This window comes from Tupaia chinensis, unplaced genomic scaffold (assembly GCF_000334495.1).
Source record: "Tupaia chinensis unplaced genomic scaffold, TupChi_1.0 Scaffold000237_1, whole genome shotgun sequence".
Taxonomy (NCBI): Eukaryota; Metazoa; Chordata; class Mammalia; order Scandentia; family Tupaiidae; genus Tupaia; species Tupaia belangeri.
Genome location: NW_006159715.1, coordinates 2,838,022 through 2,863,699, shown reverse-complemented (window position 1 = coordinate 2,863,699; position 25,678 = coordinate 2,838,022). Strand labels below are relative to the sequence as shown.

Here is a 25,678-nt window from a genome sequence, read left to right as displayed (position 1 = left end):
CCACAAATGTCTTTATTTTTTTTAATGGCTAGGCTTTATATGTGTTTGTGCTTTGTTATAAATTGTGTGTCTAATCAAGGATGTGGATTGTGTTTGGTTGTCATACCTCATTTCTTTGAATCCAGAACAATCTACTATTATCTTGTCTTCTGACATTGGCAATTTTTGTTTGTTTTTAAGAAAGATTTTTGGTATAGTGCACATAAGCTTGCTGGAGAGAGAGATAGGAAGGGAGAAATCACACCCTGAGGGGGGCATGGCTACACCACAATCCCTTCTCCATTCTTCTCGGGATTTTGGGCATGCATGCACACATGCCTGGCATGAGTTTTAAGCTACCAGGACTCAAACCGCAGTCAGCCCTGTGGGAGTCCAGCAATGGGCTGCTGGTCCCGACATTGGCATTTTTGAAGAGTTCAGGCCTGTTGACCTATATCACATCTGGATTTATCTGATGATTTATATTTAGATTCAGATATATTTTTAGCCAGAAACTGTTTTAGTGTTCTTTTCATTTGTTACATCAGAAGCTCATAATAAATTGTTAGTTTATTTATTAATGATGTATTCACTGGTTAAGGTATAATCTACCAGATCTCTTCATTATTAAGATAACCTTTTTCATGGGACCAGCACTTAGCGTAATGGCTATGTCGCTGGATTCCCACGTAGTCGACCGCAGTTCACGTCCCCTGGGTGTGTGTGCGTGCGTGCTCAAGATCCCGAGAGGAGAAGGGAGGAGAAGGGATTGTGGCTTGGCCATCTCCCCTGGGGGGGGTGATCTCTCGCTTTCTGTCTCTGTCTGTCTGGCGAGCGCACACACCCTATAGCAAAAACATCTCCGAAAAAAAAAAGATAACCTTTTCCTTTGTAATTCACAAGTAATCTGTGAGCCTGTTGCTCATTGACCTTTCATCCTCTGGTGCTAAACACTTTGAAAAGTTCTTAACTAAATTTATGTCATGGTAGATATAAAATGCCTCTACATTGATTCTTTGTCCTTCTCTGTAAAAGACCACTCCTTTTAATTCATTTTTTTATGATACTGTGGGTGTGTCTTTTTTCTTCACTATATTCAATATCACGGTCCATTACTCTCATTTTTCTTTTCTGCTTTTTATTTGTTTGTTATTGTCAGGTGAAGTATGTCTGTGCCAGAGAGAGAGAGAGAAAGAGAAGAAAGCACCTCCCAGTGGGGCTTGATCATGCAGCAATCCCCTTTCCTTTACTTCTCTATCTCATCAAGATCCTGGGGACGTGTTGTGCATGTGTCCAGTGCATTTTTCAAACTGCTGGGGCCAGGACACTAACTCTGGTCAGCTTATGTGCAATCTAACTCCCTATGCACAGGGCTTTACCACTATGCTATAGGGCTGGCCCCATTTCATTTTTCTCTTTGAGGCTCACATTATCCCAAATTTGGCCAGTGTGCTCCTCTTCTAACCATCCCCTGGGTCTTTTTGACATGGTCTTACCAGTCTTTCAGCATTTCTTTCCTTTCTAGCACCATAAGTTACTGTAGGTATACTTGAGGCTCTCTGTGTCCTAGACTGACAACCAGCCATTTCACAGAGGAACCATGGTTTCTCTTAAATGCCAGTTGCATTCAAAAGACATTTTAATGGCCGCATAGTATTTTATTTAATGGTTGTACTGTATCTTAAAGTGCATTTTAAGACATTTAGTCTTTTTTTTTTTTTTTGAAAGAGTTACTTAAGTTTATTCATTCACTTATTTTTAATTTGTCCAAAGAGAGAGAAAGAGAGAGGGAAAGTGAGAAAGCAAGCCATCAGGTTCAGGACTCAAACCGTGGTTGACCATATGGGAGTGTCCAGCACCTCAACTACCACACCACCCGCTGGTTCCAAGGCATTTAGTTTTTACTAGAGAAAAACTAAAGGTAAAACAATCCATCTATTTAAAGGTTTGTGTTTGCTCCCTTGTTGCCCTGGGACAGATCCCTAGATAAAGAACTGTTACATCAAAAGGACCATTTTTTTTTTTTTTGAGAGAGAGATTTTCACTGTAGGGCGTGTGCGCTCGCCAGACAGACAGAGAGAGACATAGAGACAGAAAGCGAGAAATCACCCCCCAGGGGGGATGGTCACACCACAATCCCTTCTCCTCCATTCTCCTCTCGGGATCTTGGGCACGCACGCACACGCGCCCGGCGTGAGTTTTAAGCCACCGGGTCCGGGACACGAACCGCGGTCGACTACGTGGGAGTCCAGCAACATAGCCATTACGCTAACTGCTGGTTCCCAAAAGGATCAACTTTTTTTAAATACTATATAATGCACAGTACAAAATTGCCACCCAGGGCCTTTGAGTTCTACATCTGCAATTTTGAGTAACTACAACTTTAGTCAACTGCTCTTTTTATCTCATTAAATTAAGAAATTATAGAGGGTCAAAACAATCAAAAATAAAAAAATGGATGATTAAATAAATAATACTTTTGGGGGGGTAGTAGTTTTTGTTATAGGGCTCATGCACTTGCCAGACCGACAGAGACAGACAGAGAGATAGAAAGCAAGAAATCACCCCCAGGCGAAATGGCCACGCTGCAGTCCCTTCCTCCTCCATTCTCACATGGGCACGCCGCCGTCCCCTCCTCCTCCATTCTCCTCTCAGGATCTTGGGCACGCACGCACACGCGCCTGGCGTGAGTTTAAGCCACTGGGTCCGGGATTCGAACCGCGGTCAACTATGTGGGAGTCCAGCGACATAGCCATTACTCTAACTCCCTAAATAAATAATTCTTTTTTAAAAAAAATGACCAGCAGTTGGCGTAGTGGTTGAGGTGCTTGACACTCCCACATGGCTGAACACACTGGTGGCTTGCGCGCTCTTGCTCTCTCTCTCTCTCTCTCTCTCTCTGTCTATGGTCAATTTTTTAAAAGATAAATACAAAATAAAATGGACAAATAAATAAAATTAAATAAGTCTTTTTCGAAAAAAAGAAAGAAATTATAGAGGGGCTGGCAGGTGGCATGGTGGTTAAGGTGCTAGACTCCCACATGGCTAACCATGGTTTGAGTCCCAGATCTGGCAGCTTGCTTTCTCACTTTCTCTTTCTTTCTCTCTGTTTCTGTCTCTCTGTGGTAACAATAAAATTTAGTAATAATAAACTTAAGTTAAAAAAAAAAATCTCAAAAAATTTATAAAATACTGTTTCTTACTAAATGGTGACTTGCTACATGTTGGATTACTGAAATATGTTTTTGTTTCTGATATTGTACACTTAAAAATAATATTTCAGCCTTTCAAACAATGCAGTTTACTGATTGATAAGCATTTTCTAATTGCCAGAATGTATGCACATTCACCAGAGAGAGACAGAGATGGAGTAGTCAATATACATCCATCAACGAGCTGCAGTCACATCACAGTTCCTTCTCTTCTTTGGAGTTCCTCATCCTGTTGGGATTTTGGGCACTCAAACATGTACCTGGTGTGTTTTTTAAGTTACTGGGGCTGGCATTCAAACCACATAGTTCATCATGTGGGACCCAGCTCCCTTAACCACTAGACTATGGGGGTGGCTTGATAAGCATTTTAAATAAATGCACTTTTTAAGTAAACTATTTTCATTTTAAGAAATTAGGCTTTTACTTAACTTATAGAAAGCACCACACTTGTTTTCCAGCATTGCTGTTTTTGTTTTTTTTTTTTTTTTCAAGAAAATGTGCATTTATTTGCTGGTAATCAGAAGAACTTAAGGTGTTTTTTTAGCAGAATTCCAAAACTTTTAGCCCATCTTTTAGTACAAGCTTTGGTTTTCTGTTTTTAAATCAAATAGTAGGCTATGATTAAACCTGCCTTTAGTTAACTTAGACTACCTGTCTACAAATAGGGATTGTTCTATAAATAGTAAGCTTAACCTGGCTATTTTGAGGATTAAATTAAAAATGAGCATCATAGGACCCCACAATCTCTAAGCCATGTTTTTTTCATCTGTAAATTAAGTATAGTGATACTTACTATATAAATCTGTCCTAAAACTACACTGTTGGGGACAGCAGATGGTGTATGGTGGTTAAAGCTCTAGAGTCCCACATGATTGACCTGACCCACGGTAACTTATTCCAAGCCCTGAACCTGACAACTTGGAAATCACACCAGGCACATGTGCGTGCATGCCCTGAATCCTAAGAGGAGAGTGAAGGAGAAGGGATTGCAGCATGGCCATCCTCCCAGGAGGTGAATTCTCACTTTTCCTTCCTCTTTCTCTGTCTCTCTCTAGTTAGCGCATGCACCCTATTGCAAAACTTTAAACAAAATAAAAACTGCATTGTCTAGCATATGACTTCCCATATTGTAGACTCTCAAGTTAAAAAACCTAAAAGACTTAGTCATTCAACACTGTTGGCCTCCATTTCCCATTTTCTACTTTTGATTTCTTGATGGCATTAATACTTTTCTTAGTGTTTTATTTATTTTTTATTCTGTGAGGCAGTGAATCCCCAGCAGGTCGTAATGCCTTGGTCCTGCCCCATAGTTTCTGCTAGCCCAGATCTTGACATACAAACACATAACATAATTTGCTCAGGGAAACCTTGGGATGTAAACCCCAGACCAGACCTTCCCATGCAGCCTCAGCATTGTGCCATATACACACATACACATATATATATATACATACACGTATCTATATATATGGAGAGAGAGAGGGAGGAGTGAGTATGTGCTAGAACTCTTTTTGTTTTGAGAGGTTTTTGCTATAGGGCACGTGTGCACGCTGGAAAGACAGAGAGACAGAAAGCGAGAAATCACCCCCCAGGGGATGGCCACGCCACGATCCCTTCTCCTCCATTGTCCTCTCAGGATCTTGGGCATGCACACACGTGCACCTGGTGTGAGTTTAAGCCACTGGGTCCAGGATTCGAACCACGATCGAATACATGGGAGTCCAGCGACATAGCCATTACGCTAACTGCTGGTCCCAACTCATTTCATAATAGTAGTCAGCATTCAGGAGACCAGAAGATTCTGTTAAAGAAGTTCTGTGCCATTGTGGCAAGTAGGAATATCTCCTGAGCCTTGATCATTCTTTGTCCATTTGTTACCACTGCAGGGAATAAAGAAATCTAGCTGGAATATGGTAAATAGGAACCTACCAAATTTCCAGAGAAAAGGTTAGAAATGGTTAAATTTTCCAGTTTTCAGTTAGGCTTATTTATAAAATCAGCAGCTTTCTCAAATTTAAATCATTTGTGGATATTAAACTCTATAAATAACTGATGATAAACAACACATAGATATCCTGTGAATAACTAGCGTAACATGATTGATTATTCACTGGGGTCTTTGAACAATAGAAACAGAATCCATACAGTTAACCAGAAAACAGAGTGCTTATTTTCATTTTGAAAGATGGGAACCAGTGTATTGACAACTAATTCTAAAATCTTTTAACTATTGCCTTATGTTTTCAAATTTCTGCCAAATTTTCTTTTCTTCTCTTTTATCTTTTTTTATCTTCTTAGCTACCAAACTTATTAAATCTTACTTTCATGAGGTTGGCTATTTTCACTGTCTAGTATCCTATTTGTATTCTTCCTCAAGTGCAATACTTATATTTTGTTTAGAGGATTTCTGTTCAAGGTATACATTGACAGATTCAAACACTCTTAGGAATTACTTTTTTTTTTTTTAACTTTTTTTTTTTTAGTTTATTTTACTTAGTTGATGAATGAAAAAGAGGCACCCATTACAGGGTTTCACCACACCATGATCTTCCCCCAGCCTCCCAGCCAGTGAGTCTCATGAGTGTGCCAGTATCCTCAGGGTGACCCAGGGTCTGAACCCAGACCTCCCATGTGACTTTAGTATTGCACAGTGGTGCTCTACCATCTGTGCTACTATGGCAGGGCCCACGTGCTTACTTTATACCTCCATTACACCTGACAGGTGTTAAATAAATACTTGTTGAGTGAATAAGGAGAAAGTTTTTAAAGCTTTTTCCCAGGTTCCAGGAGATATATGTTATTTGCAAACATGTATGTGTTAACCTACCATTATCTGCAGAATTAATTGAATTTAAATTTATGACTAGCATTTAACTTGTCCATTTATAACTATGTAACATATTCTTGTTTGATTTTATTTGTAAGGTACATCTTATTCAGGTTATGAAGCAGCAGTGTATTCAGCTGCATCTTCCTACTACCAACAGCAGCAGCAACAACAGAAGCAGGCAGCAGCAGCAGCTGCTGCTGCCGGCAGCAGCAGCTCCTGCTGCAGCAGCAACAGCTGCCTGGACAGGGACCACCTTTACTAAAAAAGCACCATTCCAAAATAAACAACTGAAACCAAAACAGCCTCCCAAACCACCCCAGATTCACTATTGTGATGTTTGTAAGATCAGCTGTGCTGGACCACAGGTACATAATGTTCTGTGTTTTACCATCAGTCTTCAATGGTTATTTTTGATAGGTAAATATGTTTAGTATTCTAATTCTTGTACCTGCAAACAAAAAAGGTTATATTTTCGTTCTCGTTAAATTTTAGCTATTGCATACATAATTTGCTAAGTAGTCATTTCAAAAAAATGTTTTTAATTGATTGAATTGTATTCAGTTGAAAAACCATAGTCATTACCATTTAATGTAAATGAAAAAATGGGCAAACTGAGCTTTTTTTCAGGAAGGATACTTTGCTCTCTAAATAAGACCTAAATTTAGTTTTAAACTTTAATGTTCAAATTGATTGGTATTTGAGGGTAAGGCTAAAGTTTTATTTATTATCTTTTGAAATATCCCTAATTTGCTTTGCAAATCCTTTACATACAATACTTTGGCTTAAGACAATTGGTTACTGATAATCTATAGTTTTTAAGGATTGCATGTATAATGAGACTCAATATATGCCTTATAGAATGTCATTTTCTGCTTCAACATTTTTTTTTTTTTTGGAGAGGTTTTTGCTATAGGGCATGTGTGCTCACCAGACAGACAGAGACACAGAAAGTGAGAAATCACCCCCCAGGGGGGATGGCCATGCCGCAATCCCTTCTCCGTTCTCCTCTCGGGATCTTGGGCACACACGCACCTGGCGTGAGTTTTAAGCCACCGGGTCCGGGACGTGAACCGCGGTCAACTACGTGGGAGTCCAGCAACATAGCCATTACGCTAACTGCTGGTCCCTCTGCTTCAACTTTAAGAACAAAAAAGGTATAAGGAAGTGTCTTTTTCAAAAATATCAACCAATGAAGCATGCTAGACTTTTTCCCCCTTTTTTTGGTTTGGTTTTGTTTTAGGTTGTTAAACATTAAAATGTGTGATTTGGTACCAGCAGATGGCATAATGGTTATGTTGCTGGACCCCCACGTAATTTACCGTGGTTCCAGTCCTGGACCCAGCAACTTAAAATTCATACCGGGCACATGTGCATGTGTACCCATGGTCACAAGAGGAGAATGGAGGGGAAGTGATTGCAGCATGGCCATCCCCTCTGGGGGGTGACTTCTCTCTTTCTCGCCATCTGGCAAGCAGACGCACCTCTGGCAAGCACATGCACCTATAGCAAAAAAAAATTCTCTAGGGAACCAGCAGTTAGCGTAATGGCTATGTCGCTGATTCCCACGTAGTCGACCGCGGTTCGTGTCCCGGACCTGGTGGCTTAAAACTCACGCCGGGCGCGTGTGCGTGCGTGCCCAAGATCCCGAGAGGAGAATGGAGGAGAAGGGATTGCGGCGTGACCATCCCCCCTGGGGGGTGATTTCTCGCTTTCTGTCTCTATGTCTCTCTCTGTCTGTCTGGCGAACGCACGCACCCTACAGTGAAAATCTCTCTCCAAAAAAAAAAAAAAATTCTCTAAAGAAAAAGATACATGATTTAAGCATGAATTGATTTATAATAGCTAATGAATTCAACAGCCTTACCAACTTTGTTATTATTATGAATGTCTGTTTTTTATTTGAAAATAAGCATTTTCACAAGTAAGACCTTATTTGAAAAGAACGGATAGTCATTTTTTAAAGTTTTATCCATCTTCCATCTCTGCCTCACCTATGTATATATATTTTTTAAATTTACAGATTGGTCTTTGTACTTTTAGTATTGAATTGGGGATATTTTCAATTACTGGCATTCCCTGAGTTATACCAAATTAGGGAACGTTTTAATATATATAGGTAGATATTTAAACCTTCTGTGATTCTGTTTTGAGTATGATAGAAAATGATGTTTTGTTTTGGGACCAGCAGGTGGCATGGTGGTTAAGGAGCTGGACACTCCCACGTGGCTGACCACGGTTCGAGTCTCGGACCTGGTGGCTTGCTTTCTCACTTTCCCTCTCTCTCTCTGTCTGTGTCTTTCTCTGGTCAAATTAACATTAAATAAATAAAATTAAATAAGAATAATTCTTTTTTTAAAAAAAGAAAATGATGTTTTATTTTGTTGTAATATTTTTTATGTGATTACATGGTTGATGGGGGTGAGTGGGGATTGTTTGCAGGGATCCAGGGAAGACGTGAAAGGAAACAAGGATGTTGGTATTATATTTGAGGAGTATATCCTATTCAATTTTGTTGTTTAGTGGAGATAATCTCTAAGAGTGACAGATGCAGATGTAAGAGTTTTATTGATTTTGTGGGTGCTCATATGAAAGGGTTGTACAGGGTGCTATGGTGATAGGTCAGTAGCATTTAGAATAAATATATGCGAGATTGACAGTTACTTGCTGGATTACCCAAGAACAGACCATGGGTGCTAACTCAAGTCAGAGGCAGTGCCTTTAAGGAGTTAATGAGCATTACAGAAAAATACACAGTTTGAGTTAGAGTCTAGGTGTAGACATAAGAAAGGAGAATAAATTGGTTTAGATTTCGGGGGCCAAGCTTGCAGTCCTGGCTCTTCCACTAATCATTTGACCTTGAGCAAGTTAGAGACAAAAACTGGCTTTTCATTTTCTCATTTTTCTTCCCTTTTTTCCCCCCCTTTAGTAAGAGGTTTTTTGCTATAGGGCAAGTACACTTGCTAGAGAGATAGAAAGTGAGAAGTCACCACCCAAAGAGTTTGGCCATACCACAAATCCCTTCTTCTTCAGTCTCTTGGGATTTTACACATGCACACACATGCACATGTGCCCTGTTTCCTCACTTTTGTAACAAGGACTTGTCCTAAATTAGTGAGGTTCAAACTATTTCATGGAGCTACCTCAAGCCACTATAGATAGTTCAAGGAAAATCAAATGGCTGGACCTTAGATTTCCCTCTTTTGTTCCAAATTAGCAAGTCTCTTGTGCATAAGATTTTATTTGGAGAAAGGACTTTTGTTTGGCATTAGAAAATGAGTGTTTCAAGTCATCCCTAAAATCTGATCAGAATTATTTTATTTAACTTTATTTATTTATTTTCATTTGACCAGAGAGAGACACAGTGAGAGGGAGAGAGAAAGTGAGAATGTGAGAAAGCGAGCCACCGGGTCTGGGACTCAAGCCATGGTCAGCCATGTGGGACTCTAGCACCCTTAGCCACCACGCCACCTGCCAGCCCTTCAACTGTTTTTAATATGTATAGTTAACATTTTTAAGTGAGAATTAGAGATTTGGGGATTGAATTACTAAAATGATGTAGAATGAAGACTAATAAAGCAAATTTATTTTTTTGTTTGAAACAGACTTATAAAGAACATTTAGAAGGACAGAAGCATAAAAAAAAGGAAGCTGCATTGAAAGCCTCACAAAATACCAGCAGCAGCAACAACTCTACTCGTGGGACTCAAAATCAGCTACGTTGTGAGCTTTGCGATGTGTCTTGTACTGGAGCAGATGCATATGCTGCCCACATTCGTGGTGCTAAGCATCAGAAAGTAGGTGTTTTTTCCCCACACATCCTTATGTCTTACTCCATTTTCTCTGAAAAGGTTATTTTTGAAAATGTAGTTTCCAGTGGCAGTTTAAATATAGCTTCAAATTTTGAAAGCTTTGAATACATAATAAGCCTTGCTTACTTATATGCTAATATACTTAAAGGGGAAGTCAAAAGGTCATTGGAAAGGAGGAAAAGACAGGAAACCGAAATGAGTTAAAACACTTACTTCACTGATTGGAAATTGTCCTGTGGTTATTTTCTTATTTTTCTTATACATACACATTTGTCCAAGTTATTTTGCCTTGGTTTCTCATCCAGTAGTAGATGAAATAGCTATTCATTTCTCTTCCACATAGATTATCTTCAAAATAATGAGTATTGCATATAAAACATAGGACAAGACTAGAAAAATAATAGTTTAGATTTTTACTTTATAAGGTCATTCAGACAAACTTTTAAAATCTATGCTTTTGAATTTTCTGACTTATCAATGTATTTCTGTTTTGTAGGTGGTTAAATTACACACGAAACTTGGTAAACCCATTCCTTCAACAGAACCAAATGTTGTAAGCCAAGCTACTTCTTCAACAGCTGTATCTGCTTCAAAACCGACTGCCTCTCCTTCAAGCATTGCAGCAAACAATTGTACTGTGAATACTTCCTCACTTACAACTTCTTCAGTGAAAGGTCTTACGACCACAGGAAACTCATCTCTTAATAGCACATCCAGCACTAAAGTGTCAGCAGTGCCTACAAATATGGCTGCCAAGAAAACATCTACACCCAAAATAAACTTTGTTGGCAAGTATAAAAGCTTTTCTATTTTTCCTATCAAAGTCATGTTTTTTCTTCATATAATCCTTCTGCTTACACTCTTGAACCCTTCTTTTCTCTTCCCTGTAACTTTGTTCCTTTACATGTCTGTGTTTTAATTTTTAAAAGTAGATGTTTATTCCTTTCAGCCATATAATTTCTTTCACCCTCTTCTTCCTTTTTTTAAAAGAATTATTTTATTTAACTTTATTTATTTTAATTTGACCAGAGAGGGACAGAGTGGGGGGGGGCGGGGAGTGAGAAAGCAAGCCGCCAGGTCTGGGACTTGAACCACAGTTGGTGTGTGGGAGTCCAATGCCCTCAACCACCACGCCACCTGCCGGCCCCTACTTCACCCTTTTCTGAAGCTGCATTTACGAGTCACCAAAGGCCTAATTCCCAAATCCTGTGACTAGCTTTCAGTTTTATCTTACTGACCTCTACAATGTTTAATGCAGGTGTCTGCTGTATCTTAAAGCTTAAAATAGGGCTTTATTTCTTGGTTATTGTATGTTCATCTACCCCTTTCCCAGGTTCTCCTATCTACGTGTTCATTAAATAGTAGTGTTATCAAGATTCTGACTGCCTCTTTTTCATTCTGCTCCAGTGTTCATGATTGGCTTTGTCCATTCCTAAGGTGCAGTGACTCTAATGTCTTTTCAGGAAATTCAATACCCCCGTTGAGTCTGAGAGCTATATTCTAGGTATTCCCTAGTTGTTCCTCTCTTCTTTATGCAGTTCAGTAAATGCCTCCAATTGTGCCCCATTGTTAAATCATAACAGTATATGAAATAATCTCTTAAAATTGCTGCTTTTTCAAATGGAAAGCTTCACTAACATTTTTTTCTTACTGACTATCACCTCAACTGTTTACCTAGTCCTTTTGTTTCTATATCTCCACATTATTTCTATAGAAATGTCTTGTCTTTATTTCCATTGCATTGCTTTTTAAGCCTTCAAAGTCTCTTCCTTGGAGCTTTGCTTCTAAACACATCAAGTCTCTTCAAGATGTTCTTTATACTCTCATTATTTTATCTATCATTCTCATCATCACAATTATTATTATTTATCATTTTGTTAAAATACATACCAGATTGTGTTGTTCTGCTTAAAAATCCTATGCAGCTTCTCTCTTCCATATAGGATAAAGTCTGTATTCCTTAATTATGTCACATAAGGCCCTTCAATATCTGCCTCCCTTTCTAGCTTCATATCTCATCACTTCTACTGAAGTGTTGTAATTTATACTGAATTATTAACTCTTCTTTGGATTTACCAGTCTTGTTTGTGTCTTCCTTTGAATTGTGGGCATCTCACAGGCAGCTATATTCTATTTTTACTATATTACCAGGACCTAAGACGGTGCCCAGCATGTTATAAATACTTAAGAATATTTTTTAAAGAACAGATTAAACCAGAAAAGTTAATGATTAATAGGGAATTCTCTGTGACAGTTAAAGTATTAATTTTAATTGATGATTTAAATGAACACTATAGTTTATTACTTTTACTTCTATTTCCCATTTTTTAAGTCTATTTATACTTTGAGTTCAGAACAACAACAATAAAAAATTTTCTTTAAAGTAACTCTTGGTGTACATTCATGTCTGTTTTCAGTAAATCATAAGTTGAAGGAAATAAGGAATGATAATATGTGAATTGGTTCTGTTTTCGTCCTTAATGGAAAGTTTGATTTGAACTAAATTTTCAGTAAATGCCATCATTGACCTTACCTTTTTCTTCTTTTTAAAGAAATAAATACTATCCCTTCGTTTAATTACTTGGCACAGGTTAGAGATACAAACAAGAATTAGGCTTAATTCCTACCTTTCAGGTATTTGCTCTTCACTTTTAAGTATTTGATGTTATGAGAGCCATTGGGTGCGTGTTAGGTATTTGATATTATGAGAACCATTGGGTGTTGGGAAGTGAAGAAAAAAAATACAGTGTTTTTCAATAATAGGATTTTTAAAAAGCCTAGTAGTTTATATGATTCTTCAAAGTTCTAATCTGTTACATGTCAAACAGCATAGAAATGTTCATCTGAAGTATGCTCCAGATTTATATTTTTATACAAAAATAAAATTGCTATCATTCTTTGATGTTTTCTAGGCGGTAATAAGTTGCAGTCGACGGGAAACAAAACAGAAGACCTTAAAGGAACTGAATGTGTTAAAAGTACTCCTGTCACTTCTGCTGTGCAGATTCCAGAAGTAAAACCAGACACAGTGTCAGAGCCAGTCACACCTGCATCTCTTGCTGCTCTGCAGAGTGATGTGCAGCCAGTGGGCCATGATTATGTGGAAGAGGTACTGATTTGAGAATACCATTTGTGTGACGTTGGGCAAAGGGAAGAAGCACATCATTTCGTTGCAAGCATGTTTTACATGTAAAATTAAGTTATACTCAATTATATTTTAGATATAGCTTAGTTTTGAAGGAATATCAAGGAATCTTTGTTATAAGAAAACATGATTAAGCTTGCCCATGCCGTCACAGTTATTTTTTTTTCATTAACTCTTATGTGTGTTTTTCCCTGTTAACACCATTAGTGTGGTGTAAAGTAACATTCTATTTATCTCTTTTAATTAAATACTCTTCAACTATCATAAAACATAAAAAGTTTATAAACTGAGCAGCAAGACCAGCAGGTTGCATGGTAATTAGGGTGCTGGACTCCCACATAGCCTACCATCATTCAAGTCTCAGACCTGGAGGGGTGCTTTCTCACTTTCCTTCTCTCTGTCTCTGTCTCTCTCTCTCTCTTTGTATCTATCTGGTCGAATTATATAGTAATAAATAAAATTAAATAAATAAATCTTTTTAGAAAAATACTGAGCAGCAAAAATGTTGAAGGAGAGGACCAATGTATATCTCTATTTTTTTTTTTTTTTTGGAGAGATTTTTGCTATAGGGCGCATGCGCTCGCCAGACAGAGAGAGACATTAGAGACAGAAAGCGAGAAATCACCCCCCGGGGAGATGGTCACGCCGCAATCCCTTCTCCTCCATTCTCCTCTTGGATCTTGGGCACGCACGCACACGCGCCCGGTGTGAGTTTTAAGCCACTGGGTCCGGGACGCGAACCACGGTCGACTACGTGGGAGTCCAGCGACATAGCCATTATGCTAACTGCTGGTTCCCAAGAGAACCAGTATATATCTCTTTTTGAACAACCACTTAGTTTCATATGTAAAATTAAGGTTGCTGCTATAACAGATTGTTTATTTGGTTTCTCAAGCAGATTAGAAAACTATTCCTGTTTTATAAGTAAAATAAACTCAGTAGAATGAAGGAGTAAGAGGACATCAGGAGGGCTTGACTAGGTTATTTGCTGTTAACAGACCATGCAATAATATAATACTATTTACTTTCACTTTGTTGTAGAGTGTGTATAAGTTCTCTGAGCATCGATTTTCAGATCTATAGAATTTGGGAGTGTTGTTCCATAGGGTATGAGGGTTAGCTGAAATAAAGTACCTACCACATGTAGCAGGTTTTTGGCAGATACTAGTTTGTTCTTTTTCCCATCAAGAAAGATCCACATTATGTTCAGTTCTTTGTTTACAAGTTGAATAACTGGCTTATGGAGTTTGTAAGTAGTTCACAAACAATTCTTAACTTAAAGTTGCAACTTGACCAAGAATAAAATTTTGTTATCTTAAAAAACATTCTCAGCCAAAACATGCTGATTTTTTTTTGATGAAATAACCCTAAACATTAGAGTATTTACATTTAGATAATTTTTTCCTTTTTTCTTTTGTTTTTTAAGTCTGTTATTTCTTCCATGAGCTAGAAAGGCAGACACAGCACTCTCAATAAAGTCCTAATGCTGTGACCAATGACCAACCCCCAGTCTTCACTAGTGAATCAGTACATGCCCAGCACACTTTGGAAGTTTTTTGGACTTGAACCCAGATCCTTCCCATATGGGTCAGCTTCATAGAGCATCATATTTTACTGCTGTGCCACCATCTGACCCCCAGAGCCATTCTTAAAGTGTGCACAGTATGAACTTAATATTCGTTATAGACTTTGTAGTACATTTCAGCCTATTAACCTCATGACTGTACAGTTAGAAAAATTCATTTTGACTTTCATAAAGTTATATGTATAAAATTTGGAGCTTTGAGAAATTCTTATACTATAAATCTAGTCATCTTTATCTCCCATCTTCAAGAATAGTGTCTATTCGTGTAGACAATACAATATGAGTGCTTCTTTATTTGAAATGCTTGGGATCAGACGTTTTTCAGATTTTGTATTTTGATTTACATATGCATAATGAGATATTTTACAGATGAGACCCAAATCTGAACACTGTTTGTTTTATATGCATTTCATACACATAGCTTGAGGGTAGTTTTATACTGGCTTTTTTTTTTTTTTAAGAATTACTTATTTAATTTTATTTATTCATTCCTTTATTTTAATTTGTCCAGAGAGAAAGAGAGAGAGAAAGTGGGAAAGCAAACTACCAGGTCAAGGATTCCAACCGTGGTTGGCCATGAGGGAGTGTCCAGTGCCTTAACCACCGCACCACCTGCTGGTCCCCAATTTTACACTGTTTTTATAAAAGTTTGTGTTTTATATACATCTCATACACATAGCCTGGAGATAATTACATACTTTTTTTATATTGGATCATTTTGACTGTGACTCCTCACACAAACTCAGTGGCCTTATGTCCACATGAAACAAGTATCAGATTTTGGGGATGTTTTCTGGTTTTGGTGTTAAAGAGATGCTAAATTTATGTTCAGTAACTAATAGAGAATTTAAAGTATCTAGTTACAACTAAATATTTACATCTAGACAAAAATACTAAAATGAAAGGATATTACAAAAACATATATATGCTAAAACATTTTGTATGCTAGGATTTAAAATTCTCACTTTTAAGTCTAGTCTAGTTTTACAGTTTCTGTCCTTTTAAAAAGTTTACAGAGCCAGCCTGGCGATACCGGGTTAATGTATGACTCGAATGATTCTGGATCCATATATAGAAGATTATGAGTTCAGTTCCCTAGTCAGTCTGTACATGCTCCATGGTCTTGTGAGGGTTGGATGAAGGTGGGGTTCATGGTATGGGATCCTCCCGAGAGTACTTTCTATCACATTCTCATAAAACAAATAAACTTTCTTAAATTTTTTGCTATAGGGTGCGTGCGCTTGCCAAAAGACAGAGAGAGACAGAAAATGAGAAATCACCCCCTGGGGGGGGGGGTGGCCATGCCACAATTCCTTCCCCTCTATTCTCCTCTTGGGATTCTGGGCTCGCATGCACAAGCGCCAGGCATGAGTTTAAGCCACCGGGTCTGGGACTGGAACTGCGGTCAACTACATGGGAGTCCAGTGACACATAGCCATTATGCCAGCTGCTCGTCCCAAGAAAGAAACTTCAAAATATAGACATTGCCACTTTTTTTCCTCACTCAAAACTAATTATTCATAAACTTAGTCATCGAAAATCTTCAACTATAACATTCCTGTTATGATTTTTTTACTGTTTTTTTTCCTACACCAAGGTACGAAATGATGAAGGAAAAGTAATTCGGTTCCATTGTAAATTATGTGAGTGCAGCTTTAATGATCCCAATGCTAAGGAGATGCACTTAAAAGGGCGAAGACACCGACTTCAGTATAAAGTAAGTAAGAGCTCAACTGTTATTTCTTTTTAATTTGCTATAGGGCCTATGTACTCTCAGTTGAGAAACAGAGAGTGTGTGCTTATAGTTGAGCAACGAAGAGAGGGAGAATGAGCCAAAAAGCACTCCCCTGGGGGTTGGCCACACTGCAATCCGTTCTCCACTCTGCTTTGGGGGATTTTAGGTATGCACACACATGTGCCAGCATTGTTTTCAGCCCACTGGATCTGAGACTTGAAACATGCAGTTGGCCGAGCAGGATCAAGCCTCCGTAACTACCGTGCCACCTGACTGGCTCAACTGTTACCTTAAAAAAAAAAAAAAAAAAAAAATCAAGTCACAACATTCTGTATGGAAAACTACCTAAACACACCTCAACCATTCCATAAACTCCCATTGTAAAAATAGCATGTCATACTGACACACTCTTTTACAAAGACTGAGATGTGTGGTTTTTATTTATTAGTTTGTTATACTTAAGGGAGGGACCAGCAGGTGGTGTAATGGTTAAATTGCTGAACTCTCATGCAGTTGACCATGATTTGAGTCCTGGACCTGGTGGTATAAAACTCATGCCAGGTATATGTCTGTGTGTGCCCACAATCCCAAGAGGAGAATGGAGGAGAAGAGATTGGGCATGCCCGCACATGTGCCCTGCATGAGTTTCAGGTCCCTATGTCCAGGACTTGAATTGCAGTTAACCATGTGGGAATCGAGTGACATGGAGGTTATGGAAGCTGGATCCCACGGAGGTGACTGTACAGTTCAAGTCCTGAAAGTCTACAAACAGGCCAGACTGGTGTGTTATGTACCTGCCCAAAATTCCTTCAGGAGGGAGAAACAGAAAGGTTACAGTGTGACTATCCCCTCTGGATGTGGGGGGGCATTGCTTTCTCACCTTCCTCCCCACCTCCAGTAAGCACACGTGCTCTATAACAAAAACTGGAGGGAAAAAAGTGTAAATTATTAGAGGGACTGTTCTTTGTATAAAATGTCTTGTCTGCATTCACAGAAAAAAGTAAACCCAGATTTGCAAGTAGAGGTAAAGCCTAGTATCCGAGCAAGAAAGATCCAAGAAGAGAAAATGAGGAAGCAAATGCAGAAGGAGGAGTATTGGCGAAGGCGAGAAGAAGAAGAACGCTGGAGAATGGAAATGAGGTAACATCTTTAACTTTAATAGTGTGATAAAAGTGCTTTAGCCTTTCTAAAAATCTTCACTATTCTGGGTATATGACTCCCTTTCAAAGTGATCCAGATTTATTTAATGTACTTTCAATTTTCACTTTTCAGGAAGATCCTAGGTCTAGGAAAGACATGCATTAAAATTAAGTTATTGGCTATACTAGTATTTGACCGTGGCCTTGATATTAGGAATTATGTGGTAAGTGGTATCTTATATATATTAAACATATAGAAGACAGTTTAATATAAATAAGTGCTTTAGTTCAAAATAAGCAGAGTAGAGTATGGTTATCTGATAGAAATATCCTGCACAAGACTTAGACTTCAAGACTTTTATAGAAAGCAGACGATATTTTATTGAGATATAATTCATCACTTTATACAGTTTAGTGACTTGGGGGATATCCACAGAGTTGTGTAAAAATCGCCACAATTTTAGAGCACTCATCACCTTCTAAATAAGCCACAAAGTTATTAACAGTACTTCCCTTTTTTTTTTTTTTTTTCCCCAAATCCCAGCCCAGACCACCAACTTACTTTCTGTATCTATAGATTTGCCTATTCTGGATATTTCATATAAATGGAATTATAAAATGTATGGTTTCTTAACCTGTTTTCAGGTTTGGCCATGTTGTTGCATGCATTAGTATTTTATTCCTTTTATGCTAAATATTATTCCTTTGTATAGTTAGACCACTTTTTGTTTGTCATTCATCTGTTAATGGACATTTCAGTTATTTCCATGTTTTAGCTATTAGGAATACTACTAAATTTGTGTATAAGCTTTATAACTTAAAAATAGGAATAAGCATATGTATATTTTATAACCCAGTTTTCTTTTAACATACTTCACTTTTTAAAACTTTACATTAGAATTATTTTTTATGGTGACGTAATATTCTCTTGTATAGATATAAAATTTTCTTTATAACCTGTTCCTTTTCTGGTTATTAAATTGAACCTCCTTGAGACTGTATTGTTACATATATCATAATTAGTTGATTATAACAAAATCCCAGAAAAAAAATGTTTGATTAAATGATAGAGATTGAGGCTAGCAGATAGCATAATGGCTGTCGCTGGACTCCCATGTAGTGGACTATGGTTCGAACCCCAGACCCAGTGGCTTGAACTCATGCCGGGCACGTGTGTGTGCACATGCCCAGATCCCAAGAAGAGAATGGAGGAGAAGAGATCACAGCATTGCCATCCACCCTGGGGGGTGATTTCTCACTTTCTGTCTCTGTCTTTCTGGCGAGCACACATGCCCTATAGCAAAAACCTCTCCAAAAAAAAAAGTTTAGAGATTTCTGCCTGTACTATATAGTATAGCTCAGTGGTTCTCAAAGTTTTTGTCTCAGAACATTTTATTACTCAATTATTTAGGAAAGAGCTTTATTCATACAAGTTATGTCTTGACTATATACAATTTACTCTATTAGAAATTAAAACTGGGGCCAGCCTATGGCATGGTGAAGGCAGCTAGATTCCACATGGCCGACTTGAAGGTTCAAGTCCTAGACCTTGTGGCTTGAAAAACACTGCACATATATGTGCATACCCCAAAATCCCAAAAGGAGAATACAGAAGAAGAGATTCCAGTATGACCATTCTTTCCAGGGATGCTTTCTCACTTTCTTTTTCTGTCTCTTTGGCGAGTGCATGTGCCTTCTAGGAAAAAAATTAAAAAAAGGAATAAAAGGAAAAAAATTAAAACTGAGAGATTTTAGTATTTATTAATTTTTAAATGACAAAATGACATTTTAATTATTTTATGAAGTGGTTAGATCCATATTTAATGATATTTATAATATTAGTTTGTTTAATCAGTAAAGCAGGACTGTTAAGTAACTATATTTTTTCCCTCCAGAATAGTGAGAAGAGCTATACTTTTATACATCTCTTTAATGACTAGCTTAAGAGAAGATGACAAAATCCTCATAACTGCTTTTGTGTTAATTACATTGTAATTACATGTTGCCCTATATTACTCCACTGTACACTAGGAGAATGAGGATGGACGCGGCAAATCATTGTCGTGATTAGTATTATGAAAATAGTTTGACCTCACAAATCCTCTGAAAGGGTCTCAGAGACTATACTTTGAGAATCCTTTCTATCACTTATTAAATTCTCTACCAGTTCGTTACTAATCATGATACTCGTTTTTGCTTCAGTTTGAATTTTCATCTTGGCCATTTGTATTTTTTCTGTAGTTGCTTTTTGTTTCATTTTTTAATTAACGTATTGATTTGTACTCTCTTTTCTTATATAGTAGTTACTAACCCTTAATCATATGTTACTTTTAAATAGCTTTTGCTGTTGTGATTTTTGTGGCGTGGTTTTCAAGCCGCTGGGTTGAGGATTCAAACCACGGTTGGCCATGTGGGAGTCCAGCACCCGAACCATACGCCACCTGCTGCTAATCCCAAGTACTGCTGATTTTTAAATTGAAGAAATTTGTAGTTTCTATAGTGGTTGTCAGACATACTTTTTTCTTAGGTTTCATTTTAATCATATTTGTCTAGTAAATATGTGGGAGTACCAGAATTTGCTTTAGACATAGTTTTTCCCTTGGAGTTACTGGTATCCTGTCTTTTTTTTGGGAGGGGGGAGATTTTTGCTATAGGGCACGTGCGCTCGCTAGACAGTCAGAGAGTGACAGAAAGCAAGAAATCATGCCCTAGGGGGGATGGCCACGCCGCAGTCCCTTCTCCTCCATTCTCCTCTCGGGATCTTGGGCACGCACACACATGCGCCTGGCCTGAGGTTTAAGCCACTGGGTCCGGGACGCAAACTGCGGTCAACTACGTGGGAGTCCAGCAACATAGCCATTCCGCTAACTGCTGGTCCCACTGGTATCCTGTCTTAAAATTGAAAATGAGAATAGTATTTAGAGAGAGGGATGGTGAGAACAAAATGAGAAGAGATTCAGACAATGTTGACCAATAAAACAGGCTGCACACCAGCTGCCCACATTTCAAGTTCAGTTCATGAGAGTTTTCTTTGGTATACGTAGTATTTTAAAATCTGAACCCAAAACTGATTTTTCACAAAAATCTTTGTGACCTTAGCAATATAGCTGTCAATAGCAACAGTTAATAGGAGCTGAGTCAAAACAGTTGTCTCTAGCTTGGACATGTACTTTCTACTTTACTGTAGTCCTCATCACTCTTACTGTTTCCTCAGTAATGAGACTAATCATGAGTTGCCATTTATTATTACCTTGCACTGTTGGTTTTCTTCGTAGTAGCAAAGTGCATCAGTATCTGCCTTGTCTCATAAATGGGGGAAATTAAAGGCAGTCTGAGGTTCCATTTAAGGAACCAGTAGAGGAGAGCTCATTTCTTTTAGGATGTGAAGAAAACTCTTCAGTGTTCTCTGTGTCCTATGTGTATTTTTTAACTCCTATACATTGTTGGTCTGCCCCCTTTGGGGAAGTGTTTGGGATTATAATCCCTACTTTAAAGGGAAAGAAGATAGAAGAACTCTGATGTTTCCCATGCCTGTTCCTTCTACTTTGTCTCAGGCTGTGAAATTTTCTTCTACTTTTTTCTTTGTTTCACATTCTCTCACTTCTCAATGAAAGCAAATTAAGGCAATCAGGGACAGTAAGGAAGTTCAAAGGTGTTAGGCTGATTTGCATGGGTGTTTATTGCTTTTTGTTGACTCATTATTGATGCAAATTGTTCATTGCATTTTCTCTCTTACACGGTGATATTCTTCATGTTTTAGACGTTATGAGGAAGACATGTACTGGAGGAGAATGGAGGAAGAACAGCATCATTGGGATGATCGGCGCCGAATGCCTGATGGAGGCTATCCTCATGGTCCTCCAGGCCCATTAGGCCTTCTGGGAGTCCGACCAGGCATGCCTCCTCAGCCCCAGGGACCTGCAGTGAGTATTCATGTTATTTAAGGGATAAAAGTTTAAGACTGGTTCAGCATTAAAAGATAACAGTTGGGGAAGAGTTAGACTTAAAAATCTTGTAATCTTGGGTCAGCAGATGGTGTGGAGGTTAAGGCAGCTGGATACCTCATGGCTGCCTGCATGCTTTGAGCCCTGGACTCGGTGGCTTGAAAATCACACTGGGCATTTGTGCATGCATGCCCAAAGTCCCAAGAGGAGAGTGGAGGAGAAGGGATTGTCAAGAGGCCATCCCCTCAGGGAGTTAATTTCTCACCTTTCTTTCTCCCACCCACTGCGAGCACACACACCCTATAGCAAAACTAAAAAAGGAGAGAAATCTTGTAATCTCTATGTAGGTTTTTAATTTGAAAGAGAATTTCCCTTCCTTATATTACAGATTCTCAAATCCAATGTCTTTATGTACATTGATTTCACAGAGCTCCTCTGAAGTTCTCTTACTACAAATAAGAAAAATGCCTTCTTCAAATTCTGACCATCTAAGCCTACTTTTTTTTTTTTAAGAATTATTTTATTTAATTTCATTCATTCATTCATTTATTCATTTAAATTTGACCAGAGAGGGACAGAGAGAGAGAAAGCCACCAGGTCAGGATTCGAACCCTAGTCACCCATGTGGGAGTTCAGCGCCTTCAATCCCCACACCACCTGCCGGTCTCATAAAACCTACTTCTAAATTAAAAGATAAGGGGCCAGTGGTTCAGTATAAGCATCAGAATGTACAGGTTAAGACCATGGGAAAGACCTGTGTCTTTTTTATTCTCCAAATGTTGCCAGAGGGTATGCACACTGGTCAGAGAGAGAAACAGAGAAAAGGAAAGCTTTACAGACAGAAGAGAAGAAAGAGCACGTGCACATGCACACACACACACCACACGCACATGGGGCATGGTTATGCCTCAATTTTCCTTCTCCATTTGGAATTTTGAAAAGTATGCACACGTGCTGGCATGTATTTTAAAGCTGCCATGTCCAGGATTCAAACTACACAGGTGGCTGGCTATGTGTGGTCAAGCCACCTTAACTACTGGGCCTTAGGCTGGCCCAATTTGTTTTGTTTTCTAGAGAGTATTCCAGAGAGGGTGAGGAAAAGGCAACCAAACATGAGCATGGACGCATGCACACATGCCCAGTATGTTTTTCAAGCCTCCAGGGCCAAGATTTGAACCATGATCAGCCAAGTGGAATCCGGCTTTCTAAACCACCGTGCAATAGAGATACCCCTAAACTCCTCTTCCTTAGCCAAAATCATTTCTTTGCGAAGAGCCTTGGCACTTAGAAACTTGAATTATTGAAATAATAGTTGTGGGCTTTTTAAATTTAGTTTTGTTACAGGGTACACATGCTTGCCAAAGAGGCGAAGGTGGAGGGATGAGAAATCACCCCTCATAGATGATGGCCGTGCTCCAATTCATTCTCTTGGGATGTTGAGCATGCGCACACATGCACCCCACCTGTGTTTCACACTGCTGGATCCAGGACTAAAACCCTCTAGTTGCCTGTGTGGGATCCAGCCACCCTGACCAAGTTACCAGCTGGCCCATCACTAGTTTTTGGTTTTGGTTTTGTTTTTTTAAAGAGATTTTTGCTGCAGGATGTGTGCCTTTGCTAGCGAGAGAAAGTGAGAAAACATTCCCTGTGGGGGAGGGGGATGGCCATGCTGCAATCCCTTCTCCATTCTTCTCTCAGGATTTGGAGCACAAATACACCTACGCCTGGCGTAAGTTTTAAGGCGCCAGGTCAAAGACTCAAACCTCAGTCAACTATGTGGGAATCTAGTAATGTAACTATTTCACTAGCTGCTGATCCTGCCAACATTGGTTTTTAAAATGGATTAAAAAGCATATTTAGGGACCAGCAGGTGGCGTGGTGGTTAAGGTGCTAGACACTCCCACATGGCCAGCCACAGTTCAAGGGGAGTCCTGGAGCTGGTGACTTGCTTTGTCATTTTCCCTCTTTCTTTCGGTCTCTCTCTCTTTGTGTCTCTCTCTAGTCAAATTAAAAAATAAGTGAATGAATAAATCAATTAATAATTTGTTTAAAAATTTTTAAAAATTACAAAAAAAGAAACATTTTTATGGGACCAGTAGATGGTGTAATAGTTATGTCGCTGAACTCCCATGTAGTCAACCATGGTTCTAGTCCCGGACTCGGCGGCTTAAAACCCACATCATGCCGGGTGTGTGTGTGTGTGTGTGTGCATGTCCAAAATCCTGAAAGAAGAAAGGATTGTGTTCTCGCCTTCTCCCCGGGACGTGATTTCTCTCTGTCTCTCTGCCTCTCTCTGGTGAGCACATGTGTCCTACAGCAAAAATCTCTCTAAAAGAAAAAAGAATTCTCATAACCTTAGGTTATATATGTTGTAATTTTACTTGTTTTGAAGCAAGGCAGCACATGTATGTATACATGTATACATGTATACACATATATTATTGGATGGTATAACTTCCCATGTTTTGCATTTTTATTTTTATTGAAATTGGTGGGAGAAAGGAGGAGATAGTTTTTAAATGGATATTTTGACCTTCTTACTGTAAAGATTGGTAAATATATATAATTGAAGGGCCAGCAGGAGGCATAGTACTTAAGGTGCTGGATTCCTATGGAGTTGACCAGGGTGCAAGTCTCAGACTCAGTAGCTTAAAATTCAGGCCAGGCATGTGTTTGTGCATGCCCCAGAACCCGAGAGCAGAAGTAATTGTGGCATGCCATCACCCTGGGGGTGATTTCTCACTTTCTGTCTCTCTGGAGAGCGCAGCAAAAATCTCTCTATAGCAAAAATCTTCCTTCCCCACCACCACCACCCCCTGCAAAAAAAAAATTAGTAGTTTACTTTTGTTCAGGAAAAAAAATTTTTAAATTAAATAACTTTTTTTTCTATCTAGCCTTTACGTCGTCCTGACTCTTCTGATGACCGTTATGTAATGACAAAACATGCAACCATTTATCCAACTGAAGAGGAGTTACAGGCAGTTCAGAAAATTGTTTCTATTACTGAACGTGCCTTAAAACTTGTTTCAGACAGTTTGTCTGAACATGAGAAGAGCAAGAATAAAGAGGGAGATGATAAGAAAGAGGGAGGTAAAGACAGGTATGTTTTCCAGGTTACTAGTTTGTGTATTTCTTGCATTCTTTACATAAACCTCTTACATTTGATATAAAGATTGCAAAGATAATTCTGGTATGAGTCTACATGCTTTAACTATGTGTTAGATATTTAACTTATTCCACTGTTTTCACTAAAATGAGAAATACACAGTTCTGTCTCTAATCTTAACCATTTTACTCATGTAAGCGTATTTAACACTACTTTGAATCTGTTAAATTAGTCCTGGTAGTTTTCCAATTACATTCACCTGGTACTTTTCTGTTTTCATTTATTTATTGCACCTATAGTGCATTGTCTTTGTTTTAATAATTATTTTTAGAAAGTACTACCTCTAAAGCATAAATAATTCCAAGCTCTAGCAACATCTTTCATTTGAGGTTTGTTTTGTGATCTTTAACTTTGCATTTTACCTTCCCTGTTGGAAATATTTACCTATTAAACAATACTGTTATTCTAACATGTGAAATAAGAAACAGACACATTAGTATCCTTTGTTTTACAGCTGTCTCAGTGACAACTTAGTTCTTTTTTTTTTTTTTTAATTTATTTGCATTCATTCACTGTACATAATTACAGCATACAAAATGAGATTTTCCATCCAGAGTACACTGTATATTGTCTCAATCAAGCACATCAACAAACATGTTATTGTCAGCAAATAATCTTCCATTTCTTGTTTTCTGTATGTTTTGCTTTTTTTCCCCCCATCCTTGATTCCCTATCTCTTACCCTCTGCCATCTCCCACTCTCCTCCCTCACTGTCTCTGGTATCTATGTTTGCTTTCTATACTGTTTTCCCCCCACATTTTATTGAATCACCAAAGACCCTAATCAATCCAAATACCCTCATAGCAAACATAGGTGACACACACATTTCCATGAACACAAGTCTAACTTTATGCATCCTATAATCTAACTACTTTCAATGATGAGTTCACTCATTACTATTAAGAAAACCAGTTTTAACTTAAATCAAAGAAATACCAAGGAATTTCACTTAAAGCCAGGAAACAGGTTAGGATTCTATTCATATGGTAGGTGCATGAACCTATCAGTCTCGTGTACTTTTATCTTCTGTTCTGGATCAATTTTCCTGATTAAATTCTGGGATATAATATTCAACCCCAGACTTGTCCCTATGATTAAGTTGGCCACTTTCTTACTTTTTGAACTCTTATTTCC

General features: G+C 38.4%; 1 protein-coding gene across 1 annotated transcript in view; it reads left to right on the top strand.

Moving 5' to 3' along the window:
• The window catches only part of ZFR (zinc finger RNA binding protein), a gene marked incomplete at its 5' end in the record, with an annotated part of 72,643 nt that overhangs the window by 18,327 nt on the left and 28,638 nt on the right, over window positions 1-25,678 (top strand). The window contains 9 exon segments of the mRNA XM_014587815.1: window positions 6,117-6,238; window positions 6,240-6,386; window positions 9,624-9,815; window positions 10,327-10,618; window positions 12,743-12,939; window positions 16,158-16,277; window positions 17,290-17,435; window positions 21,195-21,357; window positions 24,273-24,478. Coding sequence (XP_014443301.1) covers window positions 6,117-6,238; window positions 6,240-6,386; window positions 9,624-9,815; window positions 10,327-10,618; window positions 12,743-12,939; window positions 16,158-16,277; window positions 17,290-17,435; window positions 21,195-21,357; window positions 24,273-24,478 — 1,585 coding nt within the window.